At 39.5% G+C, this 17,111-nt stretch overlaps 1 protein-coding gene across 15 annotated transcripts in view; it reads left to right on the top strand.

The window, feature by feature from the left end:
* Positions 1 to 17,111, top strand: part of RTN1 (reticulon 1) — a 495,935-nt gene that overhangs the window by 454,408 nt on the left and 24,416 nt on the right. Inside the window, exon 1 of one of the 15 annotated variants that reach the window (XM_035262049.3) lies at positions 5,806 to 5,991. The exons of the other annotated variants lie outside the window; for them this stretch is intronic. Coding sequence (XP_035117940.1) covers positions 5,931 to 5,991 — 61 coding nt within the window. The 5' untranslated portion in view covers positions 5,806 to 5,930. Of the gene's footprint in view, positions 1 to 5,805; positions 5,992 to 17,111 lie in introns of those variants that run through there. 15 annotated transcript variants of the gene reach the window in all.

Raw genomic sequence — 17,111 nt, 5'->3', positions numbered from 1 at the left:
TTACAATCAGGAAGCTTACAATGGCAGAAGGTGAAGTGGGAGCAGCACATCACATGGCAAGAGTGGAGCAAGGGAGCAGAGGGCAAGAGGGGTGGTCCCAGACTTTTAAACAACCACACCTCATATGAACTGAGTGAAAACTCACTTATAACCAAAGGATGGTGCTAAGCAATTCATGAGGGATCCACCTCCATGATCCAATCACCTTCCACCAGGCCCCTCCTCCAACACTGGGAATCATATTTCAACATGAGATTTTGAGGGGACAGACATTCAAACCACATCACTTGGTATAGCATTTTCCATTTCTACTTTAAACTTTCCTATTTCAACTATGTATTCAGATTTTCTTTTGTAGGCATCCTCTGGCTAGATTTTTTTCCTCCAATCTGTTAGTTTCCATCTTTTCAGCTGGCACAAGTTAGATAGATATATTTAGATGTATTTCCAATAATATAAGTCCTCAGTGTCATAAGTTCTTGGAGACTATAATTTTAAATGAAAAGACATATAACAAATTCTTGAATGATGTCATTTCATGCAAAGTAGGTTCATGTTTGATGAGAAAAAGAAATATTGGTTATGTTACGTCTTTTTGCTCAAAGTTGCAGTTTCCAAGAACCTATCAATGATGTTAAGTGAGGACTTATGGCACTTCATTTTAGTGCTTTCTATTTACCAGTTCTTTTTTTTTTCTTCTTATTTTTCCCTGTCCTAACTTCTACTGCTTGAATGAATTTATTCTCTAGTTTATGCAATTGATTTATTTAGAAGTTGTATGTTCTCATTATTTTCTTTTTTCTAGGTGACAAATACTTAATACACAAATCTGAGTTGCCAAAGTCTACAGCTAGTATTTCTATTTTCCTCCTAAACAATGCAAGGACTGTAGAATGCTCTTATTCTTCTCACTCCCTTCCACCTTATGTTCTGTTTTTGTCTCCTATTTTAGTTTTACTTTTCTTTTACAATTCCTCAAACTAACCATTAACAAATTTTATGTCCAGCATTTTTTTCATACAACTCATTTCTAAGGTTCAGTTTTCTTCTGCCTAAAGTGTCACCTTTGGTAGATTTTTTTTCAGGCTCTACAATGAGTAAATTCTCTCATTTATTACATATTTTGAAAGGTCTGTTAGTCTTGCTGGGTATAGAATTTGATGATTACATTTCCTTGCTACGTTGAAGATGTTATTTTCCCAAACTATTATATTCTGGTTCTATTAAAGACTGCTGTTGGTCTAACAGTTTCTCTAAGGTAATCTGCCTTTTATTTATGCTTGCTTTTAGGATTTTCTCCTTGTCTTTAATGTTTTACATTTTCACTATAAAGAGAGTCAGGGTATTGATTTGTCAGTTGTCTTGCTAAGGGCTGATTGGCTGTCATAACCTAGAACTTATCAATTCTGGAAAATTGCAAATATTGGATAAATTATTCAAGTTCCTATGTTAGTCCACTTCTCAAAACCCTTCAGTGTCCCCCTCATTTACTGCCAGTACTACTACTCAGGCCTGGCATGATCTGGCCCCTGTACATTTCTGTAATTAAGCTTCCCATTAATTCCATTTCTATCTGTCAGGAAATCCCCATGACTCAAACTGGTTTCTTGTTCATAACTCGGCTCAACTTTACCTACCATCTAAAGCCTTTCCTGAAACTTCTTCTCCCTAACCACTCTTTTCTAGCCACTCTTACCTGCTCATAGGTCTATTAGTTGATTGCATGTATCTATTAATGTATAAAATTTTCCCCTTCTAGACCCCAGTTCCTAGTGTAAAGCTCCCTTTGTATTAACAGAGACAGGTCCTTAGTATGGGCTCTGTAAATATTTGTAGCTCAAATGAATAAATGAATCAAGAAATGAGGGTAAACATTATCTAACTCATAGGGATCTTGTAACAACTAAATGTATACCACATGAAAAAGCACCTGGCAAAGAATATGTGCTAATCCATTGTTTGAATCTCCATATTCATGCATTATTCTGCTACAATGGGTTATGTACCAAACTGGTTGCCTTTTAAATTTTCCTTATTCCATATGGCATAAAGTAGAGTTCTCAGTGTTCTTTGATCATAATGAAGTATATTTTTGGTTCTGTGCCTTTATTCCAATTGCTATATTTCTCAGAACAAGAAAAAAAACGAAGATGCTTATATAGTGTACCAGTTATTACATTCTGTCATGAAAATGCAGTGCATCAGTGAACGTTCTTCTCCCATATATTTTAGTGTTCTCCTGCTTCTTTAGATGTCTGCTCCGGGCCTTTGCTGACCCACCTTATAAAATAGCAAATTTCTACCTCACTTCTACTCTACCCTTTGCTATGTGCTTTATTTTTCCCATATACTTGTCCACAAATGAATATTATATATTTGCCTTTTTCGTTATTATTTTCCCACACATACACACCAGCATATAAAGTAGGAACTTTGCTTTATGCCTAGAACAGTGTCCAGCATACCCCAGGTACTCAATAAATATTTGTTAAATAAATGTATCAATGCAAATGCCACTGATTCTCATCAGTAAAATTCTGGTGCTAGAGGACACAAAGCCACTCTGGGAATGCTAGCCTTCAATATTCATCTTGATCAGGGGTAAGATTATAAAACTTGGCTATTTTGCTTTTCCTGAGAACAGACTGGCTAATGCATGATTTCATCCTGAAAAGTAAAGAAATCACTTCCTCTCCTGGCAAGCACCTTAACCACGTTCTAAGCTGGCTGCAGATAAAGCCCGTCTGTTCTCTACTGGTTCAAAGATAGTGGCAGTTCCTGCCTGCTTTTAGCAAGCTTTATTTTTGCTTTCGGTTTTCTTTCACCACTTAAGGAAAATTTACATATCTTTTCTACCCATTTGATCGGTTTAATCTTGGCAAGAGCTTTCAATTAATACTGTGTGAGCAGTTGTGCAAAGAAAACACCCATTTACAATGTTAATGGGAAATACATTTTTATTATTTCTTAATGACAAACACCTAAAGCTTCTATTTATTTGTCTTATAAGAAGTCCAAAGATGATAAATTACTTGCTAAGGCCATGTAGCTAACTTGTACAATACAGGTGATTTTCTAGTTTTCCTTGAATAAGTTCATTCATGTTTCTCTTACCACCTATACATTAATCTAAAGCCCACCAATTCTTACTTCACTAGAGTGAATCTATCTGTGAAACAGCCGTCTTACTTCTTCAGCCTTCAACTATCAAACTGCTGTAGTGGTTTTTTGTGTGCCATCCAGTATCTCTCCACATTTAGCATGAATGAAAATAACGTGGTCTTTCAGCTAAGCTGACATTCCAAGATCAGCTTTTAGACAGGTTCTCACTATGTCACCCAGGCTGGAGTGCAGTGGTGTGATCACAGTTCACTGCTGCCTCAGCCTCCCCAGGTTCAGGTGATCCTCCCACTTCAGCCTCCAGAGTAGCTAGGACTACAGGCACATGACACCATGCTGAGCTAATTTTATTTTATTTTTATTTTTTGTAGAGATGGGATTTCACCATGTTGCCCAGGCTGGTCTTGAACTCCTGGGCTCAAGCAGTCCACTCCCCTGAGCCTTCCAAAGTGCTAGGATTACAGGAGTGAACCACTGCACCTGGCCCCAAGGTCAGCTTTATGGTCAATGAAAACACCTGGCCTAGGAAGTCTGACCTAATGTGTCATCCACTTGAAAGAGAGCTTGCTTCTGTCTGTTCCTTATTAGGGCTGTGCTGCCCTTGGCTTGCTACTCAGATTCGCCATACACACTATATACAGACTGTCAGATTAGCAGTACATATTGTTTGCTGTAATGTGGTGGACACAATACTCACCGCTAAAGGTACCTGCTTGCACCTTCTGAACGTTGGGCTGGTAACTGGGGCTATCATTGGACTGGCAGTGCCTCCTAGTGGCCACAGCTCTAAAGATCTCCCTCCAACTGAAATGCAGCCAGGGCAGCAAAAGCCCACGAGGCAACTCTTGTCCCGGCCTCTCCTTTCATCTTGGTCTTGTCCCCATATCATGCAGTGAGAATTCGGTGTTGATCAGCCTATCATCATATACCAGTCTTTTCAGTATTTGACAGAATTCCCAAAAATGATCTTGGCAATGAAAAAAAATTGGGAGGAGGGAGGAAAGGTAGGAAATACAAATAGAAAAAAAAAAATCACGAATATCCTTAGAGTAGGTCATTGTGAAAAGTGCTTTGTAATAATACAGTCATTGTTGTTCCTTCCCATCAACCCTGTGGGAGATCTGACACCCCATTAAGCTTCATCAAGAATGATTTCAGAAATGTTACAAAGATATGCAAAGAGGCCCAGCTGGTTTCTCCACAAGCTTGTATTCTGAAAAGAATATACATGATTTCAAAGATCATATTTTAAAGTGTATATGCTTCATTAAAATGAAAGATAAATCCTGTGTACAAGCATAACCTTGAGATTACTGTCTTTAGGCCCTTGCTGGTGTGGGATATGCAAATGTAGGTTTGGATCTGTGAAAGAACACACCTGGGAACTGTAGAGGAATCAGGAAGGCTTCACTTCTCTGAGAGGGATCCTGTAATGGTAAGGCTTTGCCACAAGATGAAGTGGGAAGTTTGTTCCTGCTCCCTTGGAACTCTTCCTTCTGTGTGCTCCTGTGGCCCTCAAGGTACCCTCTGTCTTCATGCAGTGTCTTGTCTCCTCCAGGGACTCCTTCCAACAGTACCTTCTTTTCCGGACAATGCCCACATTCCAGTCCTTTCTCTTTCCTATTTCTATCTTTTCTTCATCAAAATACATTTATCCCCTGTCTATTCTCTCAGGGTTTTGATATATGTTCTGATAAAGTAGTTTATGGTAAGATTTAAATAGTAGGTCACCACCCATTGTTCTGTTCCTTCCTTAGACATTTGCATTTTAACTGGGGACTCTGACATCCTTGACTACCTGTTCTTGAAACCAAAAGCTTTATCTCCCAAATTACACACACCACCCATCTTCATTGCCCGCCAGTGCTCAATCTCAAAGATGACACTGTTGAGACAGAATGTCCTTTGCTTCCGAGTTCTGTTTGAACGTCCCCACAACTGACACTCTTGTATTGTCACTGTTTTGACCAATGACTCCACGTGCCACACAGTCCAAGGGCTTTGGTCTGGGGTCTACAAGCACCGCATTCTGACATGGATTCCTTCAACCCACAAACAGAGAGGGGTAACCGAAGAAATACACAAGCCCTCTGGGACAGGGCAGTAGGATTTCTCTCCAGTGACTGTTGCTTGCCAACAGAGGTTTTGGATATCTGTGGAATATTCCAAAAGAAGAAGAGAATCTGGCAATTCTTCAGAAGATTCTAGGCAATTAAAATTCATCGAGGCCAGATTTTTAAGTTAGGGAAGGGAGAAATGAATGGTAAACAGTGGCGACAATTAGAGGACATTATGCTGCAAGCCTGACGTTTTTGATGTCATTGACTCGGTCTTGTCCATCAGGTTTCTAAGAAATTTCTAGAATATGCTCCTAGCATATTCTGGGAGTCAAGGTTCCCAGGAACAGCCCAAGTCCCCCTCCTCTCACCCCTACCCTCCGCCCTTTTTCCCCTCCTTCTCCCAAACCTTCCGCCCCCTGTCGGCGTCAGTGTCTTCCAGGCCAGAAGCACTTTACCCGCCTCCAGGGTAGCACCCTTGGGCAGCCCAGCCAACGCTATCGCGTCGAGCGGCGCCCGCATCCCAGTGCGCGCAGGCGGCTCTGGGGCAGCGCCGCGCTGATTCGCTGCGGGCCGCGCAGACTGCGGCGCCAGCGACGCTCCCTCCCTTCGCCGCGCGCCGCCTGGTGCAGTCTCAGTATCTCCGCAACCGCGCGGCCACCGCGAGCCCAGCCGCTGCAGCCGGGCACCGACGCCTGAGTGCACGCTCGGCGCCCCGGAGGAGAGCCACGGCGAGCCCCCAAAGCCCTCACGATGCAAGCCACTGCCGATTCCACCAAGATGGACTGTGTGTGGAGCAACTGGAAAAGTCAGGGTATTTTCTTTATTTCAGTAGTGCATGCCTGAGGCGCACGGGAAGCCCGGGACCCGGACTCGTCCATTGTGCATCATTTCACCTGTGGGACCTGTGCATGCTTTATAACCCAGAGCTTTCTGTTGGGGCTAGTAAACCTGTTATTTCAAGAATCAAAATGGATGGTGCTTGGTCGTTGGGTTTTTTCTTTTTTTTTAAACCCCACCCCCACCCCTTTGTTTTGTCGCAATGTTGGTATTTTAAATAATGCATCATTCGCCTCCTGTGGGAGTTCTTTTGGTATCCTTGAATCATTGAGTAGTTGTTTAATGTTTTCTCATCCCCGGAGTTAAAGTGCTTTCTTATTGTTCCATGCATCCCATTTATTTCTGCCCAAAGGTTGAAATCTCCTGGCAGAAGCATTAACTGAGAGGGCTAGAGTGCATCTTTTTAAGAGGGACACACCCATTTCAGGGTTGTTATTTGTGGTCACACAAAGGAGAGTGGAGATGCAGACTAGCTCACGAAATCCTGAAAATATGATGGCGTAGCCACATATTAGGATGGTTCACTTTGAAATATTTGGGTTTATTTTTCTGTCATTGGAGTAACCTGTAACTATTATTTATTAGTCATAGGTAACTGTGAAACAAATGAAGGGAAGGAACGAAACAGTGCCGGTGGCCCTTGGTATAACAGATTTATTTTGGAATAGTCCATATTAGCACTGGGTGTGGCTACCCTCCAGCCTCGTTTGGATTGCTTTTCAGCCATTTTTATTCAGTCTCACACTTCACACATCCATCTCTCCTTTGTTACATTAAAATTCACCTTGCTCAGTTACAGAGTATGAGGAGAAAGATCATTTGCAAGAATGGGTTGGTGTAGTAACTTGGATGTTTGTCGGAGGTAGTGTCTTTTCATACTTAATAAATACGGTTCTGAAGAAGGCGCGTTTAATTTAACCTGCAGGGTTTTGCAGCATCCCTCAGGAGACCAAGAATACTCTGAAGCAGCAGCTGATTTTATAAAAACCTGGCATCTTCCCCTTGTAATTTTATATCAGAGGAAGGACAGGATGTCTTTTCATCTTTAATGCTTCTGTGGCGTTTTGTTTCGGTATATATTTTTAGAAAAAGTAAACATAAATTTCAGAATTAAAAGCCTGCTTGCCTTGCCTCTTGTTTGTTGGTTGGGTGACAATGACATAAAATAAATCGTCTACTTCAAATTATGTGAGTGTTGGAAATACAGTTGTCAAAAGTAAATCGATGGCGTTGGTAAATTTAAAAGCCAGTAAATAAGAAATGTATGGCAATTGAGGCACAATATTTTGAAGACTGATGACAACTACATGGAAGAGCATATGTTCAATATAGAAGGCAGCTGTGAAAATATATTGTGACATTTTATGCTTGTTCTGTGTTTAGACCCATGAAGTTTATTTGATACACACACTGACAAACAACTATGGCTTGATATAATAGCAAATTTAGTTGGACATAGAGACTGGTTTTTAGACTATGATTATAGAGTTTTTGCTGTTTTTAACAAAAGCAGATATCCAAAGACAGCGGGTTTTCTGTTATATTTGTGTAAGATATCCACAAAATCTTTTGAATTAAATATCTTAATCTATTTCATCACAATCGTATGCATTTTGACTCGGTTGCCTCAGTTTATGTCCCTGAGGTTTTAAAAAACACATGGACTTTTATAATCAGAAATTAACACAAAATGTTTTAGTTTCTCCATTGAAGACAATAATTTTCATTTCTGATGTAGAACTGCTTGTGAAGATTAATTGAAGATCACTGAGAATCTTTTATACTCAGTGACCTTTAGTAGTCTTCAGTACCATTGATTTCCTTTTGTCAGATAGAATAAATCCATTATCTTGAAAACTGACTAGTAAGTAACTGGGTGGGAGAAGTGATGAGCCCAAAAGATAAATTGTAAGAAGTAAATTATTCCTTTTTTTTTCCTCCTCACTTCAAGAACTTTTAACCTTAACAGAATCTACATTGAGATTTTTGTTTGTTTAGCATTTTTAGTGTATCCTCTTCCCTTCAGTTCCCTTATTATCAAAAACAGTTGTTCTTAACCTTGTCTGCACATTAGAATCACCTGGGAAGCTTTAAAAACCACAAAGGATGCCTGGGCCCTACCCCTAGAGATTCTGATTCAATTGAGCTGAGCATCAGTATTTTTAAAAAGCTCCTTAGGTGAATTTAATATGTAACCAGGATTGAAGTCACTGGATTATTATTCTGTAGAGATGTTGTCTCACTATGTTGCCCAGGTTGGTATCAGACTCCTGACCTCAAGTAATCCTTCTGCTTCAACCTCCAAAAGTGTTGGGATTACAGGTTTGAGTCACCATGCCTAGCCCAGTGTGTAATAATTCTTAGTGAGCCAAACCCATAGACCAGCAGAAGTCCAGGATACCAATAAAAAATAAAAAATGGGTATGATCTAGGAGCAGCTATGAATGCAGTGGTAAAAAGTCAGTGCAACATTGTTGATGATGTTCTCTAGAAGGATTAGGAGGGGCAAGTTTTGCTTGGAAAGGAAATAATGTGAGTGTTAGGTTTTCATCATATTATTAAATACTCCATGGAGAAATTGCAGCAGATTGACTAATTTCATGAAGACTCCACTGAAACTAATTATAGTGTGCCATAAACACTGTAGTGCATATGCAAAAGGAAACTTATTAACATACATAATTTCAGTTAGACAAGAATGCTTAAAGAAAAGGAGGCTAAAGTTATCCTTATATACACTACATTACACCAATTCTGCTTCCAATTTTAAAAAATTATACTACCACCAAATATTGGTTAATAAATCAAAGCACATTCTTCTCAGTGAAAACAAAATGAGAATTAAATGACAACCTAATAAAACACCTGTATATTCTTACAGATCAGTACTATCCTACTATTTACAGGACTCTTTCTACTGAGTGGTTTATTTGAATTATTGCATTTAATCCCCACAAAACCCATGCAGTTTAAGTTTTATTATGGTCCTCATTTTGTAGGGGATGCCTGAGGCTTTTGTAAGCGCACACAGACAGTAATGCCAGAGGCTGGCTGCAAGCCTGGGCTGTCTCCAGAGACCCTCACTTCCCACTGCTCCACCGTCTGCCTCTGTTGATGGCTTTTTTCTCAATGATTTTTCTTTTTTTTTTTTTTTGAGACAGAGTCTCACCCTGTCTCCCGGGCTGGAGTGCAATGGTGTGATCTCAGGTCATTGCAACCTCTGCCTCCTGAGTTTGAGTGATTCTCCTGCCTCAGCCTCCCAAGTAGCTGGGATTACAGGCTCACCACTATGCCCTGCTAATTTTTTGCATTTTTAGTAGAGACAGGGTTTCACCATGTTGGCCAAGCTGGTCTCAAACTCCTGACCTCATGATTCGTCTCCTCAGCCTCCCAAAGTGCTGGGATTACAGGCGTGAGCCCCCATGCCTGGCCTCCTCAATGATATTTCTAAAGGTTTAAATTATCTATGTAATGGTGATTGTGTGGGCTTAATAACCCCTTCACATTTACAAGTCTTCATTTTACCACATATCTTTTCATTTGAGCTTTTTAGCTTACTCTTGGACATTATGAGGCTCAGAAGTTAATTGACGCGCCCAATGTTTTTTGGTAGCAAATTGTGTAGTAAAGGTGATTCTCTTGGCTTCAAATCCGTAACTCCTTCCATCTCAGCACTCACTGCCTATCTTACTAATGCTAGGTTAGAGAAACTGAACTCTCATCTACGTCATCTGAGATATTTTCACAGACATTCTAATCTTTACAAATACAGCAAAATTTAGCAGAAAGGCAGTGATCTTGACCAATTTATACCATGCTTGTCACTGTCATCAACGCCATCATCAATTCATCATTCTAAATTCTCTGCAAATATTAGCTATGTGCCAGTTGCTGTCCTAAGCTCTTGCTACATACCTGCTTTAATTAAGCTTCCATGAGACTACTCTCATTTTATAAAGGAGGTAACTAAGGGATTTAAGAATGTAGGGTCAGCAATTTGCCCCAGGACATAACTGGATTCTGAACACAGGACATTCTGATCATGTAGCCTATACTTTTACACTTCTGCCATACTACCTAAATCCAAACGGTGTTGTACTAGGGGAACAAAGTTTTATTAGAACCATGCATCCACATGATTCTGTTTGTTCTCTAAAGATCATTTTTTCTCCCCAGATCTCACTATGCTCAACAGATTCACCTGGCACGATGCTTAATAGTGTGGTAGATTGATACATGAGTGCTTGGGGCTAAAGGTCACCTCCCACTTTACTCTGTGGCAGTATTTTGTAGTTACAGATTGCCAGAATGTAAGTTATTGATGGAAGATGAAACACTTCCCAGAGAGCATAACCTAAAGGCAATCATTTTTTTACAAAATATTTTGAAACTTTTATGCTGATCTACAGTGCTCCTGGAAACACTTCCAAACAGTCTGTTCTAAAAGGAGCTAGTCTGAAACATCAAAGAGCTAAGCATCCCAGAGTGCACAGAGGAAATCATCTGTTTTAGCCACAGTAATCGAAAAAAATAAATGCATACCTTTGGGAATGGCATTTGGGAAGACATTTTACACAGATACAGGCAGACTAGTATCACCTTTTATCAAAATCAGCATTTTATTTACACACATTATTAAAATATTGTACAAATACTATGATGTAAGTATTAAAAAATTTGCATACTCCCTGGCTCTGAAGATTCTAATGGGATCCAATGGGAAAACTGGGTTAGCTGGGGAGATGGGGATCTTTTTTCCCTTAGTGAAAGAAAAACCCTTATTATACAAATAATATACCAAATGTAGGTAGTTAATCACTCCACTGAAGAATAAATTCTTTTTCACAATGTATGAACATTTTCAAGAGAAACTTTCTAAGGAAACATTACAAACTTTGGGAGGGGAATAATGGCTCTATTTTTTTCTAGAAATGATGAAGGCACATTATGAATATTTTCATTTGTACAAAGAGAGGTTCAAATAAAAGCCACAAATTACTCAAAATCCTACTACTCAGAGTTAATCATTGTTTAGATTTTCTGGATATTATCTAGATACTGCATAATAATGAAACTAAAGAGCTAGGTACACAATAAAAGAGTGTTTATAAAATAAGATTGAATATATTACAAAAAGTATTTAAAATAATTTAACAAAAGTGGACATGAAACTGAAAGAATCGTGGAACTTCACATACATGTTTCTTTACTACATGAGCTGTTCCTTCCTGAAAATTGAGAAAAAGACTTATGATAAACATCAAAAGGTTTCAGTCATTTTTTTAGTTACATGTAGTTTTAGACTCTCCAGATGGACTCTGTGCAGTGTCCAACATTTTTTTTTTTAAGATACATTATAGTGAGAAAGGTTGACAAAAATGCTGGTCTAAATTTACATCTTCAAATCTATTATTTTTCTCAGATTTCTGTTGAATAACTTGTTTCATGTAAAAAAAAAATTGGGCCGGGCGCGGTGGCTCACGCCTGTAATCCCAGCACTTTGGGAGGCCGAGGTGGGGGGATCACGAGATCAAGAGATCGAGACCATCCTGGTCAACATGGTGAAACCCCGTCTCTACTAAAAATACAAAAAATTAGTTGGGCACGGTGGCACATGCCTGTAATCCCAGCTACTCAGGAGGCTGAGGCAGGAGAATTGCCTGAACCCAGGAGGCGGAGGTTGCGGTGAGCCGAGATCGTGCCATTGCACTCCAGCTGGGTAAGAAGAGCGAAACTCCGTCTCAAAAAAAAAAACAAATAGCCAGGTGTGGTGGTGCATGCCTCTAATGCCAGCTACTTGGGAGACTGTCACAGGCGAATTGCTTGAACCCAGGAGGCGGAGGTTGTAATGAGCTGAGATCGCACCATTGCACTCCAGCCTGGGCAATGAGAGTGAAACTCCATCACAAACAAACAAAAAAAAAAAAAACGCAAAGAAACGATAATCCTAATATTCTATGACCAAAGCATTATGATTACTATATATCAATAAAGATTGTGGATTAAATCTTCTGTCATAGTTACCAGGTCCTTCCTTCTTCATCTTTTATTTTATTTAATTTTTTTGATATGGAGTTTCGCTCTTGTTACCCAGGCTGGAGTGCAATGGCTCGATCTCGGCTCACCGCAACCTCCGCCTCCTGGGTTCAGGCAATTTTCTTGCCTCAGCCTCCTGAGCAGCTGGGATTACAGGCATGCGCCACCATGCCCAGCTAATTTTTTGTATTTGTAGTAGAGACGGGGTTTCACCATTTGGACAAAGATGGTCTCGATCTCTTGACCTCGTGATCCACCCGCCTCAGCCTCCCAAAGTGCTGGGATTACAAGCGTGAGCCACCGTGCCTGGCCCCCTTCTTCATCATTTTTTTAAAAATCTCTCTTTCCCTCCTTCTTTCCCTTTCTTATATCTGAAATGATATTCTGTGCTCAATTATTTCTCATCTTTAGACCAGTTAATATGTTCCAGAACAGAATGTGAAGTAATTGATAGATTTTAAATTACCTTATAATAGAATTAAATTCTAAAATCCACTGAATCCAACATAACCAGATATATTATGAGTTAGGCCTTGAGTGGTTAGCTTTCAGAGTAGCACTTTTTTTTTTGAAAATAATTAAATGTATGTCACAGGCAAATTTCCCATCTTCCTCCTAAGTTGTGTGCATATTTGCACCCAGGTATTGTTGATATACTGTCACCTTTCTAGTTCTTATGAAAGTATAGGGCAGGCGCCAAGCTCACACCTGTAATCCCAGCACTTTGGGAGGCCAAGGTAGGTGGTCCACCTGAGGTCAGGAGTTCGAGATCAGCCTGTCCAACATGCTGAAACTTTATCTCTACTAGAAATACAAAAATTAGCTTGGCCTGGTGGCACACACCTGTAATCATAATTACGAGCCTGAGAGAGGAGAATTGCTTGAATCCAGGGGGTGGAGGTTGCAGTGAGCCAAGATCATGCCATTGCACTCCAGCCTGGGCAACAGAGTGAGACTCCATCAAAAAAAGGGAAGGAAGGAAGGGAGGGAGGGAGGGAGGGAGGAAAGAAGGAAGGAAGGCAGACACAGCCATTCAAACAAATATGCCTGCCTTATACTGAAGCTCATAATTAGAAAGCTAAGAATTTGACATTAATGATTCTTTAAAAGCCATATTCTGCCAAGATGACAGTTAATAATGCTAACTACTTTAAAATCTTGGTAATTAAAATTATATTCCAGACTTACAGACTGTATTTCAAATAAGAAAATTGTTAGGAGTTAAAGAAGTTAAAAATATAGAGTTCTATTACCCCAAAGTTTGTTTAAGCTATATCTTTTAAGTTCAAGCTGAGCAGTGTTGCCTTACTGTTTCATGAAATAAAATTCTAAATTCTTCCTTATTTCCTGTATTGCCAAAGGAGAAAACATAAAAACATAATTCAGCATTACTCCTGAGCTCTTTGACAAAGCTGGTGTCAATGTTGAATAAATGAAAAGTACAACTACAAGCGTTAATTTTTAGAATTTATTCAGTTCTACCCATTTTACAAAGAAAATGCTTTAAATATGGTCATCTCTTATCTCCTTACTTCAGAAATAGTTCACCAAACTGCAGATTGGCAAATTTCAAATTTGGTGATAATTGGCATCAAGAACATAATATTTTATTGAATGGAATAGAGGTACAATGAGAAATCATTCCTTTTCTTTTGTCCTTTTAGTTCAAGAAATATTTTTGCTGTTATCATCTTGGCCCAAATTTTAAATATATTCATTTTTTAAAAAAGGAGCCAACAGCTGTCTACTTCATGGTTCTTTTCTATTCCACTACAATGATGCGTTTTAAGAAGGGGTGACACAGTCTTAAGATTTTGTGGCTAATTATGGTTGATGACCAACAGACCAAATGAACACTTTGTATTTTGATGAGATCAGAAGGCTTAAAGAAAGCAAAAGTACATGAAGACAATCATTATTGAGTGTCTCAAAATTCATCTCCTAAAGCCTGTCTTTTCCTCCCTGTGACCATTTCTTCCTTTGATCCCGGTTACCCTGTGAAGATCCCCCCACGTGAGCCTTGGCTTTGCCAGAGGTCAAGGAGGAGGAGGAGCTTGCACAAATGTCTGGAATACACAGGCCCTGCTGTTTCACTTCCTGGGCAGGCCCACCCGACAATGCTGACCAAGGGCTTACACATCATCATGTTAACTTTACAGCTTGGAAAGAATAGGAATGTTCTAGTCCTAGTGGATAGACCTAGCCAACAGGAATCGCATTCATTTCTAACCAATGAAAATGTTAAGCCCTCTGTAAGGATAAAGGAGTTTTTGCCTTCAGTCCCACCTGAGGAGTAGCCATTCGGGAATAGTGTATTTGCTTTTGTCTCTCATGGAAGAAAAGCAGCAGAGATTGCTGTTGGCTGTGGCTTTGACACTCAAATCCTTCATCTTCCATTGTTCCACTGAAGCTCATTTAAAGTAGTGGATTAAATGCTATGCTCTTTTACTATCTATAGAAAGCACCAGGCTTAATGTGTCTTTCCTCTCAAAATATCCACAGAATTATTTAAGAGTCTAGAAATAGTGTTGCCATTTTTCTCTTGACAGCCATATAGGTTGTAGTTAGGAGGTGTGAGGGAAGGGCCTGGAAAATGAAATCAAAAGGTGTCTTATTAGCAAAAGTCGCTGCCAGCAGTTTCCCCTCTGGGCTCAGGGCTCCTAGATTACCATGTGAACCTTCAACTGATGTGGGAGACTATCTTGGTAAATGAAACTCATGACTAGAAGATGTCATCTTTGAAAGTCTATGTTTGAAGTATTTTGTTACATCTACTTTCATTTTGTTTCTCCAGTTTAATGTCAAACGAGGGAAGATTAAAGAAGGAAAAAGTTACTTCTATTTTTTCTGGTTAACCTTTTGTGGTGACATTTTGTTTCCTTCATGAAAATCAGAAAAAAAACTGGCTTTTAATCACTGCTTTGGACACTGGGCTGGAAACAACTGAGATTTGTCTAGCCTTCTTAGTCTGTTCACAAGGTAGTCAATTATTGTAGTTAAATCATTGGAAGTTTGCTAAAAAGTAAATAAATGTCAACAGCATATAATTTTTCAAAAGTCCTTTTGTTGAATTGCTGACATTACCAATGAACAGGAATTTCTCACATCTTCTCAGTTGGCCTTATTTATTTGTTTGTTTGTTTATTTAAGATGGAGTGTTGCTCTGTCACCTAGGCTGGCGTGCAGTGGCTTGATCTCAGCTCACCACAACCTCCGCCTCCCAGGTTCAGGTGATTCTCCTACCTCAGCCTCCCGAGTAGCTGGGATCACCGGCATGTGCCACCACACCCAGCTGATTTGTTGTTGTTGTTGTTGTTGTTGTTGTTGTATTTTTAGTAGAGACAGGGTTTCACCATGTTGGTCAGGCTGATCTCAAACTCCTGACCTCAGGTGATCTATCCACCTCAGCCTCCCAGAGTGCTGGGATTATGGGCATGAGCCACTGGACCTGGCCTCACTTGGCCTTTTCAAAAGTAGCGTTAACTTGTCACCACTTGTCAGCAAGTGTTGTAGTGCTGCCTGAAATATTTTCTCTACCAAGATGGAATAAAATTACACAGTTAAGAATATGGTACCATAATGAAGATAATTATGCACAATTTATTGCCATTTTATATTATCCACGTATATTACGTTTTGCCTTATAAATAAAATATAAGTAGCTGCACTACTTGTCTTTTCAGTTCACACATTTTTAATAAACTTTCTGAATACTTTAGCCACGACTGGGTCATTTGAATGCATTTAAAATATTTTCCCAAAACAAAAAATTTGGACTACAGCAAAGGACTTTCTTTCTAGAAATTTGACAGGATTTAATTTCCACTTAGCTATTAATTCAAACCTTGGATCACTTCTCTTATGCTTCTTTGCTTGTTGATTGGATTCTGGAAATGAGGGGAGCACTAGTTTCAACATTTGGTGTTAGGATTCTTCAAATCTGCTACTTTACCTTTGGCTGAATTCATTTTAAGACAGTCCCAGGCAGGCTGCGGTGTGTGTACTCATAGCTGTGGTTTGAGGACTATGATGAATTCTCCAAGCCCAGTTCATTTATCAAATTGATAGGACACACGGATCTCTCATTTCAACACCAATATGTTTTTCCTCAATTTTTAGCAAAGTAGCTCTAATTGTTACAACTGGCAAAGCAATATTGTCATATGCCTATCCTAGTAAGTATTCTTAGCTAATATACTCCAATGTTTAAACTCTCGCCTGTCTTTTCTGCAGTAGGAGGATATTAAAACAGAAAAGCTGCTCATACTTTGGTATACCTGAAGACCACTGGGGGTAATTCATTCCAGCAACAGAGTTACTTATGTTTTTCTTACTGGGTTCTAAGGAAACTTTATTCAAGTACCTTCTTTTCTGGATTGGGTACTATAAAGTTTCCTACACAAGTTGGTATCACTCTAAACAAAATTAAAATGTGAAAAATCGGCATTTACACAGCAGATTTGGAATGTAGAAATTCTATTCTCTGATTCCATCACCTCCTACCCTTCCCACTGCATCATCAGAACTTTGGGCCATTTCCTGGCACTCTGACCACACATGGCCATTGCCACTCTCCCAGCCTGACAGACACCAGCCGTTTAGACTGTCCATCATTCCCAGCCTGAACCCCAGGGTTATTCATTTCAATTCTGTCCTCTTGTACCTTAGAGTCCTCTGATCATGTTCCTTGGGCCTACTCACAGCCCTGGACCAGCCCCACCACCCACTGATCAGAACATTCAGCATCTAAATCTATTGAATGGACCCCCAAGAAATCCTTGGCTTTAACCAAACCCTCTTCACTTTTTGGCAGTCCATTTATTCATTCCTTTTTGAAACCTTACTGTATTTTTCTAGACCAGCGCTGTCCAATAGAAATATAATATAAGCCACAAATATAACTGTAAATTTTCTAATAGCCATATTAAAAAGTAACAGGAAACAAGAGAAATTCTTTTTGATTATATATTGTATTATTATATCCAAAAGTTTTAGCCTTTCAACATATCAATACAAAAAGCATTAATGAGGCATCTTACATCCTTTTTTGTAGTAAGT

Source organism: Callithrix jacchus, chromosome 8, assembly GCF_049354715.1.
Source record: "Callithrix jacchus isolate 240 chromosome 8, calJac240_pri, whole genome shotgun sequence".
NCBI lineage: Eukaryota > Metazoa > Chordata > Mammalia > Primates > Cebidae > Callithrix > Callithrix jacchus.
This window is presented reverse-complemented; position numbering and strand designations above follow the sequence as displayed.